Consider the following 27,933-nt stretch of genomic DNA (forward strand, 5'->3'; position numbering starts at 1 on the left):
TCCCATACAAACTTTCAACCTCTTTTTCAACCCCTTCATCCCTTTTTTTTGAAATAAAAAGTAGCCTATGTTCTGTCTCAGGGTCTAAAGATTGTCTGTTCCAAATTTCATCAAAATCGGTTGCGTGGTTTAAGCGGGAAAGCGTAACAGACAGACAGACAGACAGACAGACAGACAGACAGACAGAGTTACTTTCGCATTTATAATATTAGTATGGATAACATGTCCCATCAACATCTTTACGTATTTTATTTAATTATACAACGTGTCTGGCACGAGGTCATCATATTAAGCTGAAACAAAACCCAAAACAATAGATATGATTAGGACCATGGGGTTACCCTAACAATAATATGCTAATTTCAATCACTTGATCATTACCTCAATGGGAAAATAGGAAATTCGAAACGAGTGGCGAAAATTAAACGTTACGAATTCCGTCTTTGCACGTGTGTCGTACGAAATTTTACAGTACATATGGCATATGGACCTTTGAAGTTTCGACATGACAAGTAATGTATTACTTTATGCGCAGTAGTGCGGAAAAAGCACCATATTATGTAAAAGACTTTTTACTATGTTTTTTGTGATAACAATATCGATAACGATAATGTCGGTGCGGATTCCGGACTACCCTGGTATTAAATGACAAAACACGTGTTTCCGAGCTAGTGAGGAGAAAAAGACTTTTCACTATGTTTTTTGTGATAACAATATCGATAACGATAATGTCGGTGCGGATTCCGGACTACCCTAGAGGTGACGCACCATTCTATTCAATATACTCTATGGTGACGCATGTGCTTGGTCGTGCGAGGAGCGAGGTGGAGTGGGGTGAAGGGAGGGATCGCGGTTCGCGCTGTCGTCGCCATTTTGTATTTGTACATCGAGCCAGTCTGAGAATCGAACGTCTCGTTAGCAGCTATTTTTATAAAGCACTGATAGTGCTACGTGACCAAAGTTTTTCATAACTATGTGCTCGTATTCGTACGTGAGGTGATTGCCTTCAAACTTCAGATTATCATCAACCGTTGCGTGTTATCGGTGTTAATGTAAGTTTGCTACGTGTTGCCTTAAACTATCTCGCCATATTGAAATCTCGCGACCGACGTAATAGCGAGCTAAAATTCAGTATTCTGTGCTTTGCAGTGATGTGCGGTTGAAGATTGTGGTATGCTGAAAAAAGCGACAAGTGTCGTGCAGCAAGATGTCGAAGGAAATCGCGGACGAGTACGCGTCGAGTCTGTCCGACCTGACTGTGAACAGCAAGCCGCTGATCAACATGCTGACCATCCTGGCCGAGGAGAACATCGACCACGCGGGGGTTATCGTTGAAACCGTGGAGAAGCACTTGGAGAAGGTGAATTTGCATTTTTAAAGTTAGGCGATGGGCATTCGCGGAAATTATGTCACGTGACAGGGAAAGTGTCTTGCGTTGACGCACGCCTGTGTGGCGTGCTTTACGTTTTGATGTGACGGCCGACCTCGTTTGTACTGGTCTGGCTCAAAAACAGGTATCTCCAACTGCTATTAGTACTATCAGAACTAATTATCATTAATACAAGTCATTTAACCTCTGTTCAGAATCGCGTATGTACAACTGTCGCTTATCGTGATAACACAAAACCCGCATAGTACTTGAAAATGTTTCCAATAGCCAGATAACATCTCTACCTATAGTTAAAATTTGTTTGAAATGAGATAAGATTACTTTAATGTGCTTAAAATACTGAAATTTGGGAATGATGAAACGAAATATGAAATTTTGCAATGTTTTGTAAGTGAAAACCTGTTTCAATTAATTTTGAAAGTTGATTGCTCAACATTACAACGGAGATACCTGTTCATAGTGATATTACCATCTATGTGCCACTTAAATTATCTGGGCAATTTCATAAACTGATCTATTTCAGTTGTATAAAATGTTGAAATAAAGTTTTTTAAAACTGAGTTCGTCCTTATTTATTTATACGCGCCGGATATTAAAAGGGTTTTTGAAGCAAATGTTTTGTATTATTCCTACCCATACTGTTAACTGATAGTAATTTCTACTGAAGACAAGTGGAGGCGGCCTCGGACGAACCACGGCTGGTTTGCCAGGTGGGGCCGGGCCTAGTAGTCTAGAGTTTGTTTCCTCCGTACAGGTCCAAGCGGACATCAAGCTGCCCGTGCTCTATTTAGTAGATTCCATCATCAAGAATGTGGGCGGCGCCTACGTGCAGAAGTTCTCTCAGATCATTGTTAACATGTTCACTAGGACTTTCAAACAGGTGATTATACTGTTCCTATATATTCAAACCCTGTTCTCAATGTCTTATTTAATTGGTCTTATTTGTGGCTAACTTTTCAAATACTTCCTTCATAAAATACCCTTCTAAAATAAATCTTATAAAATTACCACATTGTTATAACATGTTTCAAAGCCATACCATGTCATACCATGTTTATTAGAAAATACCACATGCAAGTTTTCAAATTTATTTTATTTACATGTAATATAGGTGTTGCAAATATCTGACTATTTTTTAGATATTAAAGTTTCTTGAATTTAGATTATACTTTTTATGACACATAACTCACTCCAACTTTTTCGTTTGTGATCATACATTGAGAACTGAGTTTCTTTATTACTACCACTTACCTAAAACTATTCAACATACTAATACATTTTACTCCGGCAGGTGGATGAGAAAGTCAGATCACAAATGTTCAAGCTACGAGAAACGTGGCATGATGTGTTCCCAGCCACAAAGCTGTACCAGCTTGATGTTAAAGTGAATCTGATCGACCCGGCGTGGCCGATACAGGCGCAGCCGCAGCAGTCAACCATCCATGTAAATCCCAATTTTCTGAAAAAGGTGTTTTTTAGTTGTTTCTGTTTTGATTTAGATATAGTTAAGTTATAAGCTTTAGTAAAGTATGTATGTATTTGAGTAGCTTTTCAGATATCATTTATATGATAACATATCCAAGTTCAGCTCATTTTGAGTATATACAGAGAATTAGTACCTTATTCATTATGTTGGTTGCAAATTCATTTTACAGTAAAAAAACCTTGATCATCAAGCTTTTTCAATATGTATGATTTCATATTTGCCAAGTCAGACACTTTGTACTTATAACATTTTAACTAGGAAAAATGATGATTACTTCAAAATATTTACACAAGTGCCTTCTAAAACATCAAACATACTATTCTGGCCATTCATAAGTTTCTTTCAAATAATATTTGCTAAAACATTTTATATAAACAAACATAAATGTTCACATAAAAACATGATTCTAATCCCCGTCTTCCTCCACAGCCTGCTGCTTCCGCTACCACAAGCGCCCCCTCAGCCGAGGAGGAGGAGAAGATGAAAATGATCCTCGCCAAGAAGGAGCAAGAGCTGCTCATGTTGCAGAGGAAGAAGATTGAGATTGAGCTAGAGAAGACGAGGCGGGCGCTGGAGATTGCAGCCGCTACTAATACTAAGGTATGTTGCTATTTTACTCATGTTTGTGATTATTTCCAGTAAAAAATGCGCTATTAATTAAGCAAATATAATGTGTGACTAGTTAGTTGCACAAAAGAAGCAAGAGATTTTTAATTGAGAAAATACATAAGTAAAACAATACATGATGGTGCGTTTTTTGCTTGGAATCATCACATATGTATCAAGTGTATCATAGAAGTGGATCAACAATTAAAGTCCGTGACCATTCACCTACGTTTATGCCAGTAGTAGTCTAAATAATTAATTAAATTCAGTCATTAGCTGATTAGAACCTTCATTAGAAGTAAGATCACCCAGCTTAACCAAAGTGTTAGTCACCTAATCAGTTGATCGCATGGTCATTTGTTAATGAGGATATCAAACAATGAACTATCATGCTATGAGATCTCTTATTATAGCGACTCTAGCTAGTTGTTTAGTAAACACTAGACTGGAAGGACAATCACTACTTATAGTCTTATACTACTATTGATTCTTGGAAAGAGAGAAAAATATAATAGGGAATGTATAATAATATACTTATAACTATTTGGGTAAATTCAAAATTGTTAAGAAATCACCCATAATTCCATTGTTGTAAAGTCCAATTTTCAAAGTAAATTGAAAGTGTTCAGAATTACCCGAAAACATTAAGTTCCACACAGTTTCTTAGGCCATAATAGCATAATTAGAATCGCCTATTTGAAAAGAAAATCCAAGGTTATTTTAGCTTTTGTGTTATATTATCTCTTAGACAACAAAAGGATAGGAGTAGTGTTAAAATAATCCTCATTGTTCTCTATGATTAATACGAAACAAACACATTTTTTGTTTCTCCAAGATTATTAAAATACCACGTTCTGAACGGTATGGATACCTGTTTATTGTAGGTATACTCGAAAGATAGGATATACAATAGCTTTGGATCTATACTGATTAAAATACCACGTTTAACTAGATCGTAAGCATCTTTATAATAAAATTAAAGATGTGAAACCGGTACTGACCCGTTTTTTTATCAATCCAGAATGTGTAAATACCCGGTATTCAAACAGTACTTTGTTGTTTTCCTGTTATCAACAACACCGGGTTTTTACCTCCCACAGCACTTGGAACTGTAGTACACGAGTGGGTTTATTATTTTTGACATAAGGCGATTTAACAACATTTATTCTACATGATGAATTTAGACGAATAAATTGTGTAAATATTATACACGGTGTAACAGTATAAGGAAATCGAAAGATTTTAACTACACATTTCCGAGGGCAAAATATAGATAAAATGTTATAATTGTGATGTCAAGCAAATTTATTCTGTGTATATTTTGGATGTATTCTCACATAAAAAGTAAATGTTATTCGTAAAACTGGCACTTAAAGTAAAAAAAAATAATACTTTTTGACAATGTGTCACTACTTCACTAGTTACTTTTTGATATCTATCAATGAGGATAGTTATAGTTAGATTATGTCCGATAACGGCATCTTCGCCATCAAAACAGCGATGTATTCTGAGAACTAATAAGTAATTGTTATTTTTTTAAATGTTTATAACTCTTAAAGTAGGCAAAATCTAGAAAAGTTTATATGCCTTTTTACTCAATATGATGAGGAATACGCTGTCAAAATTATTCGGTTACACCGTGTATATTTCTTTGTCAATATGTCCGTTGATCCCTAGACCCCCCGACTAGGTAAAGAACGGACCTTATACTTTTGTAAATAATTACAAAAAAATTGTTTATTTTAGTTTATTTGACATGTCATCATGTTTCTAACCAGATCGGCCGTCTTTAGATATATTATATTTCGTAGTCTTTACGAAGAAATAATATTATAACACATATTATTCTTCGTTTTTCCTGATTGGGGTTGGTATAATCCATTCTTTTGGTATTAAAAATGGGAATGTGTCTGTTTGTTTGTAATTCTTTCACCGCAAAACGGAATGACTAATTGACTTGATTTTTTAGTAGAGATAGTAGAAGGGACAGAGAGTGCCTTAAAGGTTACTTTTTATACCCAAGTTGTGACAATATACAAGAAATACAAAAATTGAAACGAAATGTTCACATTAACGTGACAATATTTTAGCCGCGTTTGGTAAACAACAGCGTCACCTTGAGAGATAATAACAGTAATGATCTGTACGTCACTTTCCAAGGCTCTCATTATTTCAACATTACATTATCGTTATTCGTTTCCACTTTTTACGATAACAACGAATTTCATATACCTATTGCTTAATGATTATCGATTATTAAATCATTGTAGGTATTTATGAAATTACAACTTACTTTAATGGAAATTGCAATATTTCTACTTGGAAGCTGAATAATGGAATGAAAATTATAGTGTGAAGTAGATAAGTTTTAAACTGAAACTTGTCTTTTGAAAGTGTGGTTTTAAATCAATATAATTTGGGACAATTAGTTGAAAATGTTAAAGAAAAAATGTGTATCTTATTGTGTATACATATATGTATTTACTTGTGACGCGCATTAATACATAGGTATTCAGTATAATAATCGTAATGCTCATACCAACCGCAGACAGGCTTTTATAACGAACAATAAATGATATGATAAATATTGATGAAGATAATAATAACATTGCATTCACGCATGGGTGCTGATGCACTGGAATATAGCAAGTCAATATCATATTTTTCAATCTTGTTTTTATGATGCATTATACGAATTATACCTAATTTATATTTACACATATAAATAACGAATAATAAACGATGAGAGGGCTTGCAACTGTAATCCATACTAATATTATAAATGGGAAAGTGTGTGTGTTTGTTTGTCCGTCTTTCACGGCAAAACGGAACGATGACTGGACGTGATTTTTTAAGTGCAGATAGTTGAAGGGATGGAGCGTGACATAGGCTACTTTTTGTCTCTTCTAACACCCCTTTACCTACAATGGGGGGTGGAAGTTTGTATGTAGCATTTCGAAATTTTTGAATTTAATACCAGCAAAGCCGCGGACAAAAGCTAGTGATTTATAGTTCTAGTTCTGAAGGTAATGTTGCAAGCGATTCGCTGTTGCTAGGACTGTACAGGTAATTGTGTTTTAAAATCCTATTAGTGGCCTGACTTAATAATTTTTTCACCATATCAACTCGTAAACGCTCATTTCATTCTTCGAAAACAGATAATATAGTAAAATTGCACTATCCACAAGAGTAATTTCATATAAATTTTAATATGATGTCCTAAGCTAGCTGTTAGAATATGATTTGATTTTTGACGTTTTACAGTTACTATTTTATTCGTGTTCGTGTGGTGAAAAATGTAGTGTTTTACTCAAAGTGCCAAACCTTCGTAAAACAAATAACTATTGTTAGAGTAGTGTCGGTTTAAAAGTCACATAGGTGATTTACGGATAGTAGTGCACATAAACTCCTACGTGCATACCTCCCTCCATGAGGTGTGTTACTGCCAAGATGTGCAACATTATGTCGGAGGATTTCGCTAACACTAGCCTGTCAGTAGGCTAGAGTTTGATAGTAGCCCTCTGTACATTCACAGGAAATAGCATTTTACATGTACAGGTGTAGTGCGAATAGCTTTTCCTTCGTATTTTTACGTTTTGATCGTGTCATGCTGCTATTTCAGTCAGTCTCAGTAGGCTAGCGTCGTTCACGAACTATGAACTGTTAGGAATAAAATCCCATTAATGACCGAAATGAACTGAATCGTTGTCTATCTATATAGGAATCCGTGCTCTGAGAAGCGGTCTTTGCTCATTTAGTTCAGTATAGGATCGGCGAGCATCGAGAACGAGAGTGTGACTGCGCCGACTGAGAGCGAGAGCTAAGTATCTAGACTTAGCAGAGCAACACAAAATCATCAAGTTTTCATATTAAACTTCGGTTACTTACAACCTTTCGACCCGGAATGTTACTATCTGTGGACTATTCGTATCATTTTGTCACTATTGGGTCCCATTCGTTCTGATCTTTCCGACCGCAGTGGTCGCTGGTCTGGCTGAACTAAATGAGCAAAAAACCTAAAAGAGCGAACTAGTTCGTGGGAGCGATTGAATGAGATCGGAGCGCTCCGATCAACGAACGAAACGGCACAAGCCTAAGTCTCAGCACAAGACGTGTTGTCACTGTCTGAACTAGCATGACAAATACGAACGTTTGCGTTTCCGGAAAAATACAAAGGAAAAGCGTTTCGCACTACATTCTGTACGAAATGTTTGTGCAAAGTTAAATGCGAGAGTAAAATGAGGGCCTGGTGCAAGAAGGTTTACAAATGGTATAGTTATCTATTGATATTTTTTTTTGGTTTGATCAAAGTATCTCTTATAGTTTTTGAGATAATTGACATAATAAGTTTATTATATTTGCTGCTACGGAACCCTTTGTGCGCGAAAACATGTTTCGGTTCATTAGCGGATAAAGTTTTGATATAATATTTAAATTTATATTTTCTAAATTTTCTATCAACGTTCGTCGTCTTGGCTAAGCTCCTACTTTCAATCCATACCACAGAATATATAATAGTACAAGTACAGAAGGCCCACTGCTTTGATGTTTACGAAATGCCGCCTTTTTAAATACCTACAAAATTCTTACAAAGAAACGAGCCGCACGTGCGCGACGTCCGGCGATAGGGTTACCTACGGATTAAAACGAATTAATACTCACACAAAATGTTATACTATTATATTAAAGTCTTGGGCACTTTCTAGGTATATACTGTATTTATATATTTTTGTTCAAGTTCCAGCATTACAAACCTTATTGAACTTTTTCGTGGGACTTAATTAGTAGTAGATCTGCGTAAAAATGTCCCATGGTATTTATTTTATTCATGATGTCTATTTAACTAAATGTCTATTTAACTAAGTATTATTCGCCATTCGACACGCGGACATCGCATATAAACCTTTAAAAAACTCGCGACGTAAAGTAACAACGGAAAGTGCGAACGTGCATTCCGTGAGAACGCGTGCCACCCCTGATTAGGCCGCGAACTCGCGGCCGCCAGGATGTACTTGTAGCGCGGCGATAGAATCGCGGAGTGAGCCGCCCCTGTCCATACTAATATTATAAATGGGAAAGTGTGTGTGTCTGATAGTTTGTCCGTCTTTCACGGAAAAACGGAGCGACGAAATGACGTGAGTTTTTAAGTGGAGATAGTTGAAGGGATGGAGAGTGACAGACTACATTTTGTCTCTTTCTAACGCGAGCGAAGCCGCGGGCAAAAGCTAGTTGTTTATAATTCCGCCCATGCTAACAGTCTTGTTTTTTGTACACAGATGCCAGCGATCCCCCCGGTGGTGCCGAACATGCCAGTCGCGCTCGTGAACCCCGTCATGGCGCCGGTACCCGAGGCTCCGCTGGTCTCTGTCAAGCAGCGCTTGGGCCCGGTGAGTTTAATTTTATACATTGAAGTAGGTGCTAATTGTGAATTTCAGTACACCTTTCTGTCCGACAAACTGAGTTAAGTTTATTTTTAAGTTTTAGATCGCCAAAGACAATTGACGGGGTAGCGTAGCTCTCGTTCTTGCGTGCGAGTCTATACATCTAGCGCGACTAAAAGCACGGACTCGCGCGCGAGAGCGCTAGTTGTGCTAAGCTACTCGATGCACGCATCAACAGTGTAGTAATTAACCTTCGTGCTATTTGACAAGGTTTATGATGACGTGCATGATTGGCATTGAGTTTGAGATCTATTAGTATCGAACTATGTTACTAGAAAGTTCCAGAGTACAATCGACGAACATCACTTTGTTTCTTATATTTCATTCATTCATTTTCATATTCATATTTAAGGATTTTGAGTGTCGTTCATCGTTCACGTCGAGCAGACAGCTTTTGACCACGTTTCGAATAAAATGTGCAATGCATCAGTGTAAACTAAAATTTTGAAGACACCGGTTTTAGGTTTTATATGAGTAGTATGATTTATCATTTGGACGATGTGGTGGTGGACAGACGGGTGACGTGGATGTTCTGTTGCAGCCCGTGAACAAGGCGCCCTCCGGCGCGCGCATCGCGCCCGTCAGCGCCGCGCTCGCCTCCGCGCGCCGCGACCCGCGCCTCGCGCGCCGCCACCACCAACCACAACCGGCGCCCGCTGTGCCCGTTGCACTGCACCCGCACCCGCACCGGTCACACTGCCCGCGCCCATAGCGCCTAACGTGTTCGACATCAAACCCCTCGAGCGCGCCGTCACCAAGCGCAAGAACGTCATCACCATCGACGTGCGCCCCGACGCCGCGCGCCGCGACCCCCGCCTCGACAAACGGACGGAGAGGCGGGACAAGCAGCTGCGGCTCGAGGCGCGCCGCGACGACGAGCTCCGCCGCCGCGCCGCCCGCGAGGCGCGCCGCGAGCGCAAACATGAACCCAAGGACGAAGACAAACCCGAAGACAAATATCCAGAGATGGACATCGACAAGCTCCAGATCGCCGACGCGAAAAAGATCAGCAAACTCCCCCCGATCCCCAAAATCAAACGGGACAACAGGGACAAGGACGAGAAGCGGGAGAGAAACGCGGTGCGCCTCGAGAAAAAGAAAAAGCGCGAGAGCGGAAGCAGCAAGGAGAGCTCGGCGAGCTCCTCGCCCGAGAAAAAACCTAAAAACAAGAAGGAGAAGAAGGAGAAGCCGGAACCGGAGGAGCCGGAGGTGGTCGCGTTCAAGGAGCTCAAGAACTACCACCCCGAGCGGTACCGTCCGCGCGCGCGCTCGCCCAGCGCCGAGCCCGCGCCCGCAGAGCCCCGCGACACAAGTAAGATATCCCATGTTAACCGATTGCGAGTGGACACTGTGATCATAGTTATAAGCGGGACAAGTGTGCAAATAAAAGATTTTTCAACTCTTGGAGTATTCATATTACGTGTTTTACGAATAGCGTACCCTTTAATATAAGCCTGCGATAGTTTTAAGTTCGATTTTAAAAGTCAGCTTTAGGTGTGACGTTGAGATGTTTTTATAATGCACTGTACACATGAATTTCACCGTTTCGAATGCACGACACTACACGGGGAACTAATGGGTTTTACGCTAATGTAACTAACAAAATGGGGCGTTCAGTACTTGCAACCTCTCTTAATGAGTGTACAATTAGGGACTAAAAAATGAGTGACCATTGTGCTGGGATGAAGATCTTTTGGAGTTGTGTGGACAAGATGGACATATTTCGCTTGGAAGAGGGGACCCGTGGCTACGTGGATGTTGGGCCGACTGCGACGCTATGTGGTTTGAACATCGCCATTGGATAAGTAGAAGCTACGTATCACACAAAAAGCATCTGCATTCCAGAATGTACTGAAATTATGCACAAATTCTTGGATTCATATTAACCAATTATCTTCAAACCACGAACAGTACGCAACTTACGAACTGATGCTAGTCCATATTTAAAATGCATAGGATCCTTAATTAGAGTTACAATTTATGTAGTAACTCATAGTAAGTACGATATGTAAAGTTAAAGATAATTTATTTTATGTGCTACACTGGATAGTCTCAACTAAGGGCTGAAAAGCACAAAACAGCACTGTAAAATTGATAATTTATATTTGTGCATGGGGAAGGATATGCGGGCAGAATTTAATTTTCTTAATTTGCTTGTGAAAGTGCTATAATTTTAGCGTGGTGAGACTTCGTAAAAGTTCATAGATTAAGTAAAATGTTAAACGTCGTAATGACGAATTAGACGAGCCAGATGTACGGTCCATATTTGACATGAAGGGAAGTGGAGTTTCAGTGCATGAATATACAGGTGTAGTGCGAATAGGGTTTCTTTCGTATTTTTCCGGAAACGTTCGTATTTGTCACGCTAGTTCAGTTAATGTCAGTACATCTTGTACTGAGACGGACTGAAATAGCATGACTCGTTCGTACGTTTCCGTAAAGCCGCGTATCGACTGCGGGCGGCTGCCGCGCGAGCCATGTTCGACCGCGCCAAACCTGCGTTTTGGTGCGCGAGCCAATTTAAAGCTCAACATTTTCATATAGCGCGGCAGCGGCGCGCGGCAGGCGATCCGTGACCAAACATTCATTTAGGTCCGTCCCAATTGCGCACGCACAACACACTGACGCTCCTTTGCCGCGCCACCAAAAACCGACACGAACTGGTTCGCCGCGCGGCACGTTCGAGCGCGCCAATGTTCAAGCTGCCGCGCGAGGCAGACCCGTCCCCATATTGCGCGGCCGCCGCGCGAGCCAATGTTCGATGGTTTGCCGCGCGCAGTCGATACGCGGCTTAACAATACGAAGGCAATTCTTTTCGCACCACATCGGTAGGCATGAGTAATTATTAAATTCAATTGGCAGTATAATGCATATTTATCTGAATGGTTGATTATATCTTCACAGACAACCAAGATAATATTTAGTTAATACTTTTTCACGAATTTCACAAAAAAAATACATCAAATAGTTAGGATTTTTATGCGAGGCATACCACTTATTTAAAACAGCGTGCCGCGTTGTAGCCTAAGTACTATCTTAATATTTTAAATAAAAATCTAAGAAATTGCTCCCATGGGCTGAGATTCCTGGTAAGTATATGGCGAAGAGTCATCAAAGCAAGTACCTTCACTGAGGAGAATCACCGTCCATATTTCCTAAATCTTTTTTCGTATTACTGTTGACTTGGTTGGGATATATTTTTCCCACTGTGCACTAAGTAAAGATCTCGCGCGCTTTTTCGGAAAGCATACTTTCACTTTTCTGTGATGTCTGCTTTCTCAAAAAGCAAACTCTCTTTAGACACACTTTTTTAAAATGTTAATATATTTAAACTACATTTTTTAAGGGCTTTTCGAAGTAAGTCTCGTGAGTGTGAGTGTTGGGTGAGAAATTATCGACCAATAATTTCTACGATATATTGCCGCCATCGATCTATTGTAGTAACACCCTAGCTCATCCGATGTTGCAGGCGTCCATAGGCAACGGCGAAGGCTGCCCGTATGCTGCCACTGACGTAGTAACATACATTTTTGCTAATTTGGCGTTAAATTTTGTACATTTTAAGAAAGTGCTTGTATAAAGAGAGTTTGATTCGGAAAGTACAGGGTGGAGAAATGGGCTCTGGAGGGATATTGCTTTTGAACTAGGTAATTTTACCGAATGGAAATATTTATTTATTTTTAAATAGAAACCAAACTGCATTACAAATATTTTTTAGTTTGCTTATCTCGCCAAGGAATTGAATAGGATAAGTTTTCCGTTAAAAAAACACTATTTTCTATCACCTAGCTGATTCAATTCGTAATAAAATTAAATATTTCATCCCCTTTTTAACCCCCTTGGGGTTTTTTTTTAATCACTTATTATCTCTTGTACACTTCATAGATGCAACCTATTGTGTAAATTTCAACTTTCTAGAATGTCTAGCTTCGGCTCTGCCTTGATGAATCTGTCAATCAGTCTTAGGGTTTTAAGGTGTTTTCCCTCCAGAGTTGATTATTATTTTTCTCTCATTTAATATTCTGGCTGATATGATTTACATTGGATGAATATCTCTTCAAAAGAGCTTATTTTTATACGATGTTCATAGAGAAATAAGCTCTTTTTAAAATATATTCCTCAATTATTGATCCTGCATATATTTCCAGTATCTGCTGGTTTTCTTTTTTTTTAATTCATGGCGGTCTACTGTAGTTAATTTTGTCAGCTTAATTTCATCATTTTGAGAGAGGTTGCAAGTAACTAGAATGAATACATACAACGATAATAAGTTAATAACACTGTAAAAAGAATATGTATTTGAGAATTTTAACATAATATGTACCTACTCGTTATGTTAGCCTCAGAAGTAGACTAGTTAGGATTTTGGTGTTAGTAAAAATACACAATAGTTTTAAAACGGCATAAATGCATATAAACATATCATAGATAAGATCATTCTAGGAAAAATGCATTTATATCTTAGATGTGGTAATTTTTCCCAAAAATTACTTTATCTAAGGTGTAGAGTTGTTTTTCTCAAAGAGTGATATACACTATGACGAAGAAGTGGAGTATTTTTTTCAAAAAACAAATTGTTTTTCTCTATAATCATCAATGAGTAAACAGAACAAAACTATTTACTTAAATTAACCGTTTTCCAAACATAGAACTTAGGATTTATCGACAACACTGTCATTAGATTATCAACTTTAAGGATTTCACGTAAGGCTCAAATTAGATCGATGGTCGTGAATCATTTATGTTTAAATGAATTATCAAAACTTAATTATTTGTATTTTTTGGAAAAACCTATAGTAGAATAGTGGGCCCTGGGAGAAAGTTTACAACAAAATTTTACTCAAGGTCACCATTTCAATGATCAAAATTTACAGGCCGCATACGAAAGCTTAACCTTTCGAAACCCATACGTCATATAGGAACAACCATTTTTTAATTATGCCCAAATTAGTTAAGATTTAATTTAATTTTTTAAGCTGGCTCCCTGGGGAGCCGGCGGGTCTTCAAGGGTTAAAAATTATATTAGGTAGAGCAAATGTAGAATTTTTATAGTGCTGATTTAATTGGCATTAGAATTAGATTTAATATAAATAACTTGTTTTCACTAATCTAAATCTTGAATTGTCTTCAAAATTAAACTGAAATGCTTTGAAACTGGCAAACAGTTGTTGTATTTAATAATGTCTTGAGCAGTACTGATTATATCAGTTACAATTATTTTACCAGCACTAAATAGAGAAAGAGAATTTTAGTAATACATTTAAATACCTCTATAAATGTGTACCAGTATTAAATTTTTATAAAAATGTTACTATCAGTTAAAGCAAACCTTCTCATGCTCCAAAAAGGGCACAAAATCAAAATATCGATTGTGACCGCCGGGACAAAACCACCGCGTCGCCGGTAAGCAGGCAAAGGCATTCAAATGTCGACCCTACATAACAATACAGTCAAATTTGCAGATGACGCAGCCGAGAGCAAGGACGTTGACCTGCGCGTGTTGCCGACGGTACAGGAAACCAAGGCGGCCCCCGTGGCGGTTAAGCGATCGTCCACGGAACTGCTAGAGGGAAAGCCTAAGAAGAACAAGATTGATAAGTTTGACAGGTATATATTCGTTTTCACTTGGAGGTCCTGGTAACATAGGTACCTACATATCAACAGTCTCTTCGTAGCCGTCATAAATATGAGCTTTGAAAACTACTCTTCTCTTTCATGGTTCAAAGTTGAAAAAAAAAACAGGCTGTCCCAGAGCTGCGAGTTCGAGTCTGCGGTCAATTTTTTTTTTTATTTTGCTTTGCTAAATTTGTTCTAAGAGATTTATTTATTTGGGCCCATTTATGCCATTTAGTGCTATTTTATCAACACAACATTACTTTTGGATGAATTCACCATCAGTGATCAGAGCACTGGTAAAAAAGTATGAACAAGTTATCAAAAGAGTAATCGTATCAAAAGGGTAAGGGTATATAACTGTAATAATATGAGCGATTAAGCATCTATTTGAAGACATACCATAGCCCGTCCTGATCTGTTTTCTTCCACCAGACTATTCGGCAACGAGGATGTGGATCTCCGCCAACTACCCCAAGTTGAAGAAACCGCCGCCTCCCCCAAAGCGGACAGCGGAGTCTTCACCAAGATTCCCCCCACGTCTCCCCCAAAAAAGACTGGAATGAGGTTAAAGAGAAGGAGGAGACCAAGAAAACTCCTTCGAAACTGGATCTGGTCAGGGCGAAGCTGGCAGAAGCTACGAAGGGAAAAGATAGATTGGGAAGACCGTTCCTGTTCAGCAAATCACCAAGTAAGTAATCTGTATTTTTAACCCTCGACGCAAAAACGACGGGGTGTTATAAGTATGACGTGTCTGTCTGTCTGCCTGTTTGTCTGTCTGTCTGTATGTGTGTCTGTCCGTGGCATCGTAGGTCCCGAATGGATGAACGGATTTCGATTTAGTTTTTTTTTTGTTTGAAAGCTGAATTATAACTAGTGTCTTCTAAAGAGACTTACTCTCGTCTCCCCTAAGAAGGACTGTCTCAGAATCGTCAAGTAAGCATTTGTTACATTTTATCCTTGTATGGACTATTGTTTAAACATGTAACTACATACATGCATATTTCAAAGATAGGTCCACTTGGCTAGTTAAGTTTCACTGTTACAGTTCTACTTCAATCATTCGTTCGATAGTTGTTTTAAAAGTCGACAATGTGACATTTATTAATTTGTTTTCTTAATTCTAGGTGTAGAAAAAGAGAGGCGGCGAACAATCAGCTCAGAAGACGTAGACTTAAGACTTGAAAACTCAGAGGAATTCGACTGCGAAGACCACAAGAAAACCATCTCCATCATCATGAACCAAGCCAAAGAACAGTTCAGCGACGGCAAACTAGACAAGAATCAGTACAACACACTCATGTTCCAAGTTCTACAGCTCAATGAGAAGCTCAAGCTTAAGGAAGCGAAACAGAGGGAATCCCTTGAGATTTCCAAAAGAAAATTACACGCCGTAGAAAACAATAAAGTCCCAAGTCCAAAATCGTCACCGAAAGGGAATAACTTCGGGGATATCGATGAGAGGGTAATACCGGGTCCTTTCGTCGAGCCGGACGGACCGCCAGAAATGAAGTTCATGCAAGATTCCGACATGAGGATGATGGACGGACCCTCACCAGGGCTGCTCCCGCGCCCGCCCATGATGCCGATGTTCGCCGGCCCCGGCCCGCAGCCCGCGTGGCGTGGACCCTTCCGGCCCCGAGGGGACGAGTTCGCGAGGAGGCCCAGAGGCGTCGTCCCGCCCTTCTTCAGAGGAAAATTCGATAAGCGAGCGCCTCGAGTACCCTTCGAGTCGCGCCTACCTTTCCCCGCGCCGCAGATGCAACTCCCCACCCCTCAAATGGGCAACTTCCAGGGCGAGTGCCCGCTGAACCTTACGAGCGAGCCTGCACCCCACCGCCGCTCGGCGCTCCCGGCGTCATCATCCCGCCGTCCAATATACAAGCTTTGGAATACGTCGACCGAGATCCGGTGAAGACTATCCAAATCGATGGAATCCCTCGAGAGATCAGGTTCTATGGAGAGACCGCTATTATCATGATGGATTGGGATGACCCACGAGAAATTAAATTCCTTCCTGGAAGCAGACGAGTCACGTTCGACAATAAAGATTCTATAGTCCTAAACTTCAACGACGATTACAAACAAGTTGAGATCGATGATCAAGTGTTTGACATCAGATTTGGAGCTCCGACGAGAGAACTATTCATAAACGGAAGATGGCACGAGTGTTTCTTCGGCGGCGCGCCGCTCGGGTCATAATCGACGGAAAACCCAGACTCATCCACCTCGAAGGCCCGCTACCTCAAGTAGATATAGGAAAACTAAAGCGCACTGATCTCGTAGGCGGGAAGATAAACTTAATAGTGGACGCTACGCAGATGTGCCCCGTATTCTTAGACGCTAAAGTGCAAAAGTTCAGTATTAACAACCAATTCTTTACTATACGGTTTGTCGACGCGTTCAGAACGGTGTTAATCAATGAGCAGCCGTTCCAAGTGGAGTTTGGCGGGTTGCCGCGGCCTATTTCATAGGGAACGAGAAGCATTTCATCAGGTTCTCGGTGCTGCCGCGCCACGTGCGGCCGGGACACAACCCGCCGCCCGGCATGCAGGCTCGGAGGCGGCTGAAGTGGGCGCCGGCGAGGGTGGAGAAGATGGAGACGGATCCGGAACCGCCGAGGCCCAATAAGACGCCCAGTCCCGAGAATGAAATGTCTAACCAAGGTGAGTCATCTTTATTTAGAAATTGACTATGGTTGTCTCTCAAACTTATTTTTCATTGTTTCATTCACGAAAACTCACTGAACTGATTGTGTTGTTTTGCTAGTAAAGGTTATATTTTATCAATCCGGTGCATAATCGTTACTGACACGATCGATAACGCCAATAACTGAGCGTTTTAAGCCCTAAATAGAATATTTTAACTTGTGCTCTTAGCCAATAAACATGAGGCTTTTGTGCTATTCCCTACCGTTCATGCACGCTCTTTATTGAGAAATAGTTTCAGCCAAGGCGGATTTACCCTTCCATTTATTAATGTATTTCTTGAAACTTGCGTACAGTATATTTGTGACCATTGTGACTTTCAATGGCAGAAGAGTCCTTATACTTTAAGCGAAATAATTTTACTGAAATTCTAACAGAAATTCATATAATAATGCATTGAACTTAACCATTATTTTTGTTAGAAACTCCTAATCGTGTATTTTCCCCAGGCGGCCTCGACATGCTAGCCAGCCTCATGCCGTCGAGCATGGCGCCCGCCTCGGCCTCCGACTACACCTCCGCCGAGCCGCTCTTCAACCGCCCCCACACCATCCCCGGCCTGGAGACACCCACCCCCACCCCCACCGCTGAACAGAAGCCCGCCTTCCCCATACTTGGCAACATTGACGACCTGTTCGCCAAGTTGGTAGCCACGGGGATCATAAAGTCGCAGGAGGTTTGTACAACTAGTATAGTAAAGTGTAAGAAAATCCCGCTAGATGTCGCTGTACCGTACCATCCGTACCAATTTCTACATCGCGGTGAATTATATTTTATTTGTTTACATGAAAGTTAAAATTTCATTGAAACCATTATGCACTTTAGAAAGTACATTGGGCGATTTGGGCGCCACGAGGCTAGAATTGTATAAGTATTCTGCCAATTCCATGTTATTTTACCGTCCACGGGGGAACATTCGGGACATTCCGGCGTCAAATACATAACGAGGATAGGATAGAGTCCAACACTAAATTCCCGCAGCACACTTCAAAAAAAAAGGTTATTTTACCGTCCATCTACCGAGCAAAGGGTGCATTGCTGCCCGGCTAAGAGAGAAACAAAAATAAATATCTTATCAATGTCAACCCTTAATAAATCACCTATTTCAGATTTTTTTGATTGATTTCTTGGATTGTGTTTGAACATTTTTGTTTTGTTTGTTGTAGGTTAAAGAGGAGACGAAGGAGAAGGAAGAACCGCGGGTGGAGGAGAAAGTTAAGCCGAGGGAGGATAAGAATGTTATTCATAGAGTGGATTTGACCAGGCCGGAGACTTTGAGACAGTGAGTTCTATTTTTATATTATACTCATAGTGTTGTGTTCCTGCCGGTGAGTCAGGCTGCCAGAGCTCAACGAGGGTGCGGTGTGCTGGTGACGGAAGGACCTACGGAACTAATTTGTTTTCGTCTATTGTCCTTTGAGTCGTCGGCAACCCGAATCCTCCTTGGAACTTGTACACTCCTTTTTGCTGTGTACTTAACACAGCAAAAGGGAGTGTACAGGTTTCTAATGGGTTGGCAATGCGCATGTGACACTCCTTGAGTTGCAGGCGTGCATGGGTTACGGTGACCGCTTTCCATCAGGCGGACCGTATGCTTGTTTGCCACTGACGACGTAGTATTAAAAAAACATGTCTATTTTTTTGCAAAAGACCCTTCATAACTCCGTCAAAAAAGTATGTCAAATTTCAAATTGTCCAAAGTGTCAAAACTGAGGTTCAAATATTTTAATTTTGTGGACGAGAGAGAGATACACGGCTGAATAATTATTTAGGGTATTAAAATTTATTGTATTAGTGACTCATTTGACATAAGGTATAGGTGAAAAACTTAAGAAAGTCACCTGTTGTATGTGTGAGTGACGTGTTCGAATAGGCGTTTGTTTTGTTTGTGTTACTAATTTTAAATATGTGTTCTCTATTCGAACACGTCACTCACACATACAACAAGTGACTTTCTTAAGTTTTTCACGTATAACATACTTTGACGGAGCCTGCGCTGTGGATGTAGTTTGTAAATTGCTGTAAAACTTGTTTGGTGATTTGTCTTCTGTTATGAAATAATTATTATAATTTATTTTTGTTTGTTCTTTAGAAAACAACCAGCCCTCGTAGCGAAACTGTACGGCGGCATGCAGTGCAGCGGCTGCGGCGCTCGCTTCCCGCCCGAGCACACCGTCCGCTACTCGCAGCATCTCGACTGGCACTTCAGGCAGAACAGGAGAGAGAGAGACTCAGCCAGGAGGGCACATTCAAGGCACTGGCATTATGACCTTGCTGACTGGGTGCAGTATGAGGAACTTGAGGATTTGGAGGAGAGAGGTAAGATCTCACAATATCTGTCACTTGTAGGATCTTGACTGGCACTTCAGGCAGAACAGGAGAGAGAGAGACTCAGCCAGGAGGGCACATTCAAGGCACTGGCATTATGACCTTGCTGACTGGGTGCAGTATGAGGAACTTGAGGATTTGGAAGAAAGAGGTACAGTAAAATAGAACAAATCTTGTTTATTTGTAGTGTCTTGACTGGCACTTGAGACAGAATAGGAGAGAAAGAGATATCTGACACACTGTCTGTCACTTGTACTTAGCATCTCGACTGGCACTTCAGACAAAAATTAAAATTTTGAAAAAACCTCCGACCGCGACAATGTAGACCGATTTTCATGAAACATGGCTAAGAACACTCCCGACTAACTCAGCTTTCAGACAAAAAAAAAAAGAAATCTAAATCGGTTCATCCGTTTGGGAGCTACGATGCTACAGACAGACAGACAGACACGTCAAACTTATAACACCTCGTCGTTTTTGCGTCGGGGGTTAAAAACAGAAGTAAAAGAGATTCGGCAAGCAGGCCTCATTCAAGGCACTGGCATTATGACCTGACCTGACTGACTGGGTGCAGTATGAGGAACTTGAGGATTTGGAGGAGAGAGGTAAGATATCGGACGCACCAGGGCAGGGACGCTCACTCCGCGTTTCTTTTGTACCGACCCATACAGTTTGGCAACCATAGCGCTGCGCAGTAGAACTCAATGTCGGCTGCTCGCGTGCGGTCCGTTGACAGTGAGCGTTTTTTATTTGTACTATTAACTGTACTTAGACTAATCTATGTCCGTGTTCGATACTAGTCAACGTCGTTTATTATAGATAACGGAACTTGGCAAGGAGTACGCATTCATAACACTGTTGCATTACTATTTGGAGATTTGGTGCAGCACGAGGCGCTTCATTTGTATCACAGAGAACCTCCTATAGAGTGGCAGTCTTGTATATTTGGTTCGCGATACGAGTCACCAGTGTTTGGGGTGCGAGGAGCGGGCGGGGAATGTGTTAAGCGCGCTGTGATTGGCCGTTTCAAGGACGGCGGGCAGTCGCGCCAGATGAAAAGGGACAGAAGTATGACTGTCCCTCTACTGACGCGTAAGTGGCCAATGTAAGTTGACCTATGCCGGCTCTGAATAAATTATAAATATGACTTATTTGTGGAATGTAATGCCGTCTGTTTTTAAATTTGAGCTTCTTGTTACCTTTCCACACCATTTCACACTACAGGTGGACATCTTTAAGGCATCAAAATACCCTTTTCCAATTTTTTTGTGCGAAAAACACGCGCTGCTTTCGGGTCTGTTACTTGGTCGATACTGATCGGGCACGGCGAGCGCCCGCGCTTATATCAGTGCAAATACTAGGAAGGCTGGCCACAGCGAGTCGTCTTGTAATAGATGTCTATAGGGGTTGGTCTGTGATTTGTATTAACACATGTCAATAAGTAGTCAGTATTAATGTGTATCACTTTAAATTAAAGGACTTTTTACACAATTTGCCTGAGTCCTATATTTAGTACTGGCGCAGTCGGTAGGTCGTTTGAGAGTATTCAAACCGAAAAAGGGATGTTTAAAGGTAATCTTAAAAAGTAAAGAGTTATATCCTCGTAATTCTCGCGTACTTGTCATTATCATTCGCCTGCCCTTATCCGAATTACTTGGGGTCGGCGCAGAATGTCTCTTTCTTCCCTAGGTATCTCTATCGGACGTCATCTCATCTTTCACTTGCATTCGTTTCATGCACGTTTCACACAGTCTATCCACCTTTTTCTCGATTTTCCTCCCCGGCGTACTTGTAAGAAAATTATATTCGAGTTTTTCTTATAGATTTTTTTATGAAATAGGCAGCAAGCGAGCAGGCGAGCCGCCTGATGGGAAGCAGTCATAAAATAAAGTTTCAATATTACATACATACATACATACAATCACGCCTGTATTCCATGAAGGGGTAGGCAGAGCACATGAAACTACTCAAGTTTCAATATTAAAATCGGAAAAATTAATTAAGGGTCTTACGAGGATAACAATAAATATAAGATTGAGGATATTTTATGAAACTGCAGATGCGGTAGGGTAAATAATATGCACTGAATATCTTGAATGAAGCGCGGTTTATTATTTACTACACATCAACAAAATATTATAGAAGGAGAAATGAGATTATAAACATCGAGAAGAAAATTATATGTATCTATCTGTTTGACATGGAAAAAAGTCAACAACGGTATCCTAGATACCATAAGAACCGACTGCGCCTGCGGGAGGCTATCTATATAATAAAAAGGTCGGTCTGTCCGCGAGTAATTAAATTGAAATGTATACTGAAATTTTGATACATTATTTGTTGCGCCGAATTACTTAACTACGGAAATTACACAAGATTATTACAAAAATACAAACTAAGGTAAATTCCGATCCCACAAAACTACTATGAAAGCTAAACATAACGTCTGTTTACAGAAAAGAGTTGGTTCGAGACGGGTGGCGCCGAGGCCGGCGTCGAACCCCCGGTGGCCGAAGTGGAAGCGCCGTCTGTCGCGGCCGGGGCGCCGGCGCGGGCGTCGTGTGCTCTCTGCGGGGACGCCTTCTTACAGTTCTACAACGAGGACCAGGAGGAGTGGCATCTCAGGAACTCGGTGCGCCACGAGGACAACAACTACCACCCGCTGTGCCTCGAGGATTACAAGGTGAGTTTATTTCCTTGAATTAGAAAATCATTATAAATCAGATGCAAACAGAGATTGCCTGAGCTTTGCGAGGTCTCGATGAGTCACATTTTCCATTCAATTTCGCCCTGTTTTTAGCAATAACATTCCGTCAACAACTTACTAGACAATTTCATAAACTATACTAACAAATTGTTTCAAACTAGGTTTATTTTCAATTCAATCAGTTTTAGTTTTATTTCAATCAAACCCTTATTTGCCAACAGCGGCGCAGAAATTTGAATTGTTTCATGTGTCTTCCTACCCCTTTATGGGATACAAGCGTGATTGTGTGTATGTTAATGAGTAGTTACAATAAAATTAATGTTAGTATTTTTAAATATTCTGTCGTCTGACGTCACTGTTTACATTCATCTAGTTTTCCTTTTTTTATAAGACCATAAAATCTTAATGTTCGATACTTCATTCATAACACAGTTAAACTGAAATATTCATTATACAACGATTCGCCATACTATAATATTCACTATTCACAGGCGTCACTCACAAAGGAAGAGCCGCCCAAAGAGGAAACTCCTGAGGAGGAAAAGATGGAGGCAGCCATCGAGATCAGGGACGTCGACGAGACCATAGACAACTCGGACAACGAGTCCGTCGTCGAGGTTGTCGACAACGACAAACCTGTCGAGGTGAGTTAAAAGTTTTAAAGTATCATGCATCATCTTAGAAATGAAAAATCCAAATTATTTCAACTATATTATGTTCTTATTATGTTATATCCCGCAAATCAACAAGCTTTCCTAAGGCACAACCATGTAAATGAAAAATCTAATATTTGCCCCGTGTGGTGACGGGTTAAGAATTTCACCACCCCCTTTCTTCCCGTGGGTGTCGTAGAAGTCGACTGTGGTTATGGGTTAAATTCTGGCGTAGGCGAGAGGCTGGCAATCTGTCACTGTAATGTCACAATTTGGATTCCTTTCAATCCCTTTTTGTCAAGAGTGGCACTGAAACTTAGTTCATGTGCTCTGCCTACCCCTTTGTGGGATACAGGCGTGATTATATGTACAGTACCGGTCAAAAGTTTGAGTTCACCCTTTGATTTCGGTACAAATGAGTGCTTTTGTACGATAATTATCTTCGGTTTGGTAGTCGAAATATGTTTTCAACTTATATTTATTGTTTTGTGGAGATTTGTTTTACTAGTTAGACACAATTCACGTACCTTTCTTTCACTAAAATCTAATAAACATGACGGCAAAATGCTAGTTATATTTATGGCCTTGTCTTTGCCATTAATTGAGACACATCTTTACACGAAACACAGTTTTAGCCAGATAATATAGGCCAAATAATTATTTAGCCTATAAGATTTGAGGGAAACAGATGTTAAAAAAATATAAATTGTTTACGAAACAAATTTTGATGTCTGAACTACAAAAAACTATCTCTCTAAAGCAGTCAATTGTACTGAAAACAAGGAGTGAACTTAAATTTTTGACCGGTACTGTATGTATAATATTTGCCAGTGAAATTTTAACATATAGTGCAGAGGGTAGAGTTTATTTTATTTCTTTTAAAAATTTGGCAAGAAAACGTTACAATTTGATATGATTTGGATGTGATCGAATTGAATAAGTACTGCAGGTAGGATATTCGGTCGTTGGAGGATAGAGTTTAATATCGTTTCCTCGCATTTTAGATCTTATATTTAACAGTAACGAAAAAAATATTTTTGCTTATTGCTATTAAGAGTAGTTGTAGTAAGAAGGGTACTTGGTGCTATGACCCTAAAAATGACAGATCGTTTGATAAATGGAAGCAATGGACATCTGAGCTTTAAAACCGCAATGTTGTAGATCGATGACCTGGACGACACTCCGGAGCCCGCGGCCGAGGCGCCCAAAGAGGAAGAAGCGCCCGAGGAGGTCGAAGATGGAGACGAGGACGACGTGGTCTTCAAGGTAATTTATTTATTTATTTATTTGAAAACATATTTCATTGACATTACAGATAAATCCAATGCGTCATGAAACTTAAATTAAAACAAAAAAAAACAGTAAATAGGAACATGAAAAAGAAAAAAAAAAACAATAAAGTTTACGACTAAACAAATTGATTTGGGCGATGACGTAACAGCGTGGCTCCGTTGCGTCGTTTGCCCCGGTGTAGGATACTGTTAATAGGTACCTATTTGTGTTAGGATCGACAAAGCGCATTCACACCTTAGCCGAATGGCATTTCTGCGACGCGACACGAAATCGAAACGCCGCAGAAAGGTAGTCCGGCTCTGTTGCGCCAATACCCAATACGCATATACGATAGAGATAGATAGCTACGAAAGAGATATTATCGTGAGCGTTTGTGCATTCGGCTACGCACACTGATATTGAAGGCGTCCGAAGCCACAGTAAAGTAGTGTTCCAAATAGTTTGTCCGTGTGTACATCGTACGAAACTCACGAGTCTCATGACGCGTGATTTTTAAGGAACCCTATATCTTTTATTTTATAATCAAGGGAACTTGATTGTAGTTAAAATAAACTATTTTATAAATAATTAAAAAATATCGAGAGGTTATTTTTAAATCCAATTTCTATAAATTTAATAAGTTAGGAAGAAATATATAAAGTAACTAAGTTGACCGTGACGTCATTCAACTCGATTTCATACAAACTCCACATTAGCAAGTCTTTCAAATTCGTTGACAGTTCTTAAAAAGAAGCTGATTTGAATAGGGGGCAAGTAGCCAATTGAGCATGCTCATAATACGTTTTTATTTTATTGTACGATACGACGTGATCCACCACTTGCCTAATAGTTAACGACGGAGAAAAACCTAAAGAGCAAGGGATGAGTGACGCAAAGCTGCATTAAACCGTGGACAATGGAAGAAGGGAACAAGGAAGGCCCTAAATAAATGGGACAAAATTTATGAAGAAGAAGAAATTCATTGTCATAATAATACGTACTTTTTTCAGGCGGAGCCAGTACCAGAAGTGGTGGTGGAAGATTACGACACCGACGATGAGACGAGCGCGGAGCGGCTGCAGCGCGACGAGCAGGCCAAGATCGACTACGAGAACATCAAGATCAAGCAGGAACCTGTCGATCCGGGTATGTTGCGTTTAGTCTATTACAATTTTATTCTACGATGTACAAGAATTTTGTGTCATTTAAATATTAATGTAATTACGTATCCAATTGTTATTCTTATTATTTTATTATTGTGTGATTTCTTAATATAATTTAAAAATTTAATTATTATTCCAAATTTTGAATTTGTATATATGAACTGTAACTGTTGACGTGTAATGTATCTGTGCATTTACGAAATAAATTAATATGAATATTGGGATTAAGCACAGCCTGGCAAAAGAGTAGAAATTAAGAAGTGGCAACATCGTCGAGTCATCTCATTTTCTCACACATATTGATAAATAACCTAACCACAAAATTAAAATTTTGAAAAAACCCCCGACTGCGACATAGTAGGCCGATTTTCATGAAACATGGCTAAGAACACTCCCGACTAACTCAGCTTTCAGACAAAAAAGACTAAATCTAAATCGGTTCATCCGTTCGGGAGCTACGATGCCACAGACAGACACACACACAGACAGACAAACAGACAGACAGACAGACAGACGGACAGACAGACAGACACGTCAAACTTATAACACCCCTTCGTTTTTGCGTCGGGGGTTAAAAAGGGATCTTCTTGCCAAGCTACAGCTTGAGGATTTTTTAAAAATAAAAACATAATTTTTGGTCAGTATTATAATTTGTGATTAGTAATTTTACAGTTATGTTATTTATTAGGGGAAACCATAGTATTTTTTATGGTAGCTGATACAGAATTTGAATTGATCAACATTTAATTTCCAGATGACGAGCCAATAATAACAGCCGAGGAGCAGGCCATCCGCGCCGCGCCCGACACGTCGCGGCCCGGCGTGCTGTCGTCGCTGGACGGCAACGCCGAGCTCCTCGCGCCCGCCGCACCACCACCCGCGCCCATCAGGATCAACATTAGCGCTCCCATAGCCAAGGTAATTTACAGACAACTCGATAATAGAGAATGCCATTTGTATGGTTTTTAAATAAACACCAGGGGCGGCTCACTCCGCGATTCTATCGTCGCGTTACAAGAACATGCCAGCGGCCGCGAGTTTGTGGATTCAGTGGTGACGACCTTCGCGCGGCGCAATAGAATTCAATGTCGGCTGTTGACGTGCGAGCCGTTTGTTACTGAAGCTAAGAATTTAGAATGGCGGCATGTTGTGCATATGAAAGAAATGAGCCTTCTGTATTTGTACTATTATATATTCTGTGTAAATACTAGGACTTACTGCAAAGGTGTTTTCAAACTTATAGATGAGACAAGGTCGGTTTTAGTAATCTCGGGTGTGCTTTGTCTCGTCGTGTTTAATATCTATTGATGACAATGCCAAATCGGTCACGTCTACTGTTTGACTGCGTCTATTACAATTAATATCGATGTGCGTAAGTTTAGTTCAGGTCACCACACATATGTATAGATTAGGCAAATATAGCGGAAAGCCATTTATTTATTATGCAGATTAATACCTATTAGGGACCCATAGTTAATCAAGTAATCATCACGGTTAAGGAAGCCAGTGAGACGCGATCCAAAAGGCGACATTGAAAATATCGTCCATTCCTTTCCATCTATAAAATTAAAAATCACTGACTTTTGAGAGCGGTCACTAAGATTTATGAGTATTTCGTTCTAGTTTAACGTACCAAGAACTCTGAACTAATATCCATTTCTCCCCACAGCCGGCAGCGGCCAGCGCCGCGCCCGCGCCCGCGCGCGCGCGCTCCCCTCCGCGCGCGGACAGCGACGACGAGCCGCCGCCGCCGGGCGAGGAGCCGGAGCTGGCCTTCACGCTCAAGCCCGCGCTCCGGGCCGTCGCGCTCGCCCGCCAACCCCCCGTCGTGCGGGGAACCGAGCTCTCCGGCCTCTGCTCCATCATGTGATGCGAGTTGCGTGGAAAACGCTCAACACGTTCGCCCCTGAACAAAAAGTGGCGCACTTCGTCAGAAACCGATCGTAATTTTCTTATACGGCATCTGAGAAAACTTCACGAGTGCGTACCCGGCGGATTCTCGGTTCCGAAAGTGTTAAACGAAAGTGAACTATCGAGTGCGAAATATGATACCGTTTGCTGTGCGCGTAAAGTGGTTACGTTTCAAATGGAAGTGAATTTGATCATCTACGAGTGACTGTGACTTTTGTGTATACTTCGAACGGTTAGGAATAGACTTTGGTATTTTGTTTCTGAGCTTTATTTGATGGTAGAAACGTTATGAGGGAATTTGTGTTGTCCCAGGAATTAATAAAAACTAATTTATTTAGACTTTGATTTCGTTGAACTAAAACTTGACAATTGGACTTTAAATTCTAAATTATTTGGCTTCATATTATGTACAGTTAATGTATAAATTCTAAAGTAAATTAATCTTAAAAACTGATTCGTTTAATAACGAACGTAAAATTTCAAAATCAATTTGTGAATAAGTTTAGGAAGTAAAATGTGTATACTTTCACATTCATAAAACATTGTCGGTATTATTATGTAATAATTTAGTGGTAACTAACTACTTTGTTCCACTCCTATTTTGTATATATGCATGTAGAATTTAAATAGGGACCGGATTACTTCACGGTTAGAG

General features: G+C 40.3%; 1 protein-coding gene across 1 annotated transcript; it reads left to right on the forward strand.

The window, feature by feature from the left end:
* Positions 1 to 805: 805 nt before the first annotated feature.
* LOC125235807 (pre-mRNA cleavage complex 2 protein Pcf11) lies at positions 806 to 27,237 on the forward strand. The gene is given in 23 exon segments (XM_048142396.1): positions 806 to 1,052; positions 1,150 to 1,360; positions 2,145 to 2,270; positions 2,682 to 2,858; positions 3,306 to 3,476; positions 8,759 to 8,869; positions 9,465 to 9,634; positions 9,676 to 10,235; positions 14,386 to 14,530; positions 15,043 to 15,227; positions 15,664 to 16,322; positions 16,325 to 16,718; positions 16,721 to 17,010; positions 17,013 to 17,202; positions 17,694 to 17,920; positions 18,411 to 18,526; positions 19,337 to 19,563; positions 22,029 to 22,255; positions 22,771 to 22,923; positions 24,094 to 24,198; positions 25,215 to 25,350; positions 26,122 to 26,285; positions 27,037 to 27,237. Coding segments are annotated over 22 exon segments (4,887 nt in total). The 5' UTR covers positions 806 to 1,052; positions 1,150 to 1,207.
* Positions 27,238 to 27,933: the final 696 nt, after the last annotated feature.

This window comes from Leguminivora glycinivorella, chromosome 18 (assembly GCF_023078275.1).
Source record: "Leguminivora glycinivorella isolate SPB_JAAS2020 chromosome 18, LegGlyc_1.1, whole genome shotgun sequence".
Classification (NCBI taxonomy): domain Eukaryota; kingdom Metazoa; phylum Arthropoda; class Insecta; order Lepidoptera; family Tortricidae; genus Leguminivora; species Leguminivora glycinivorella.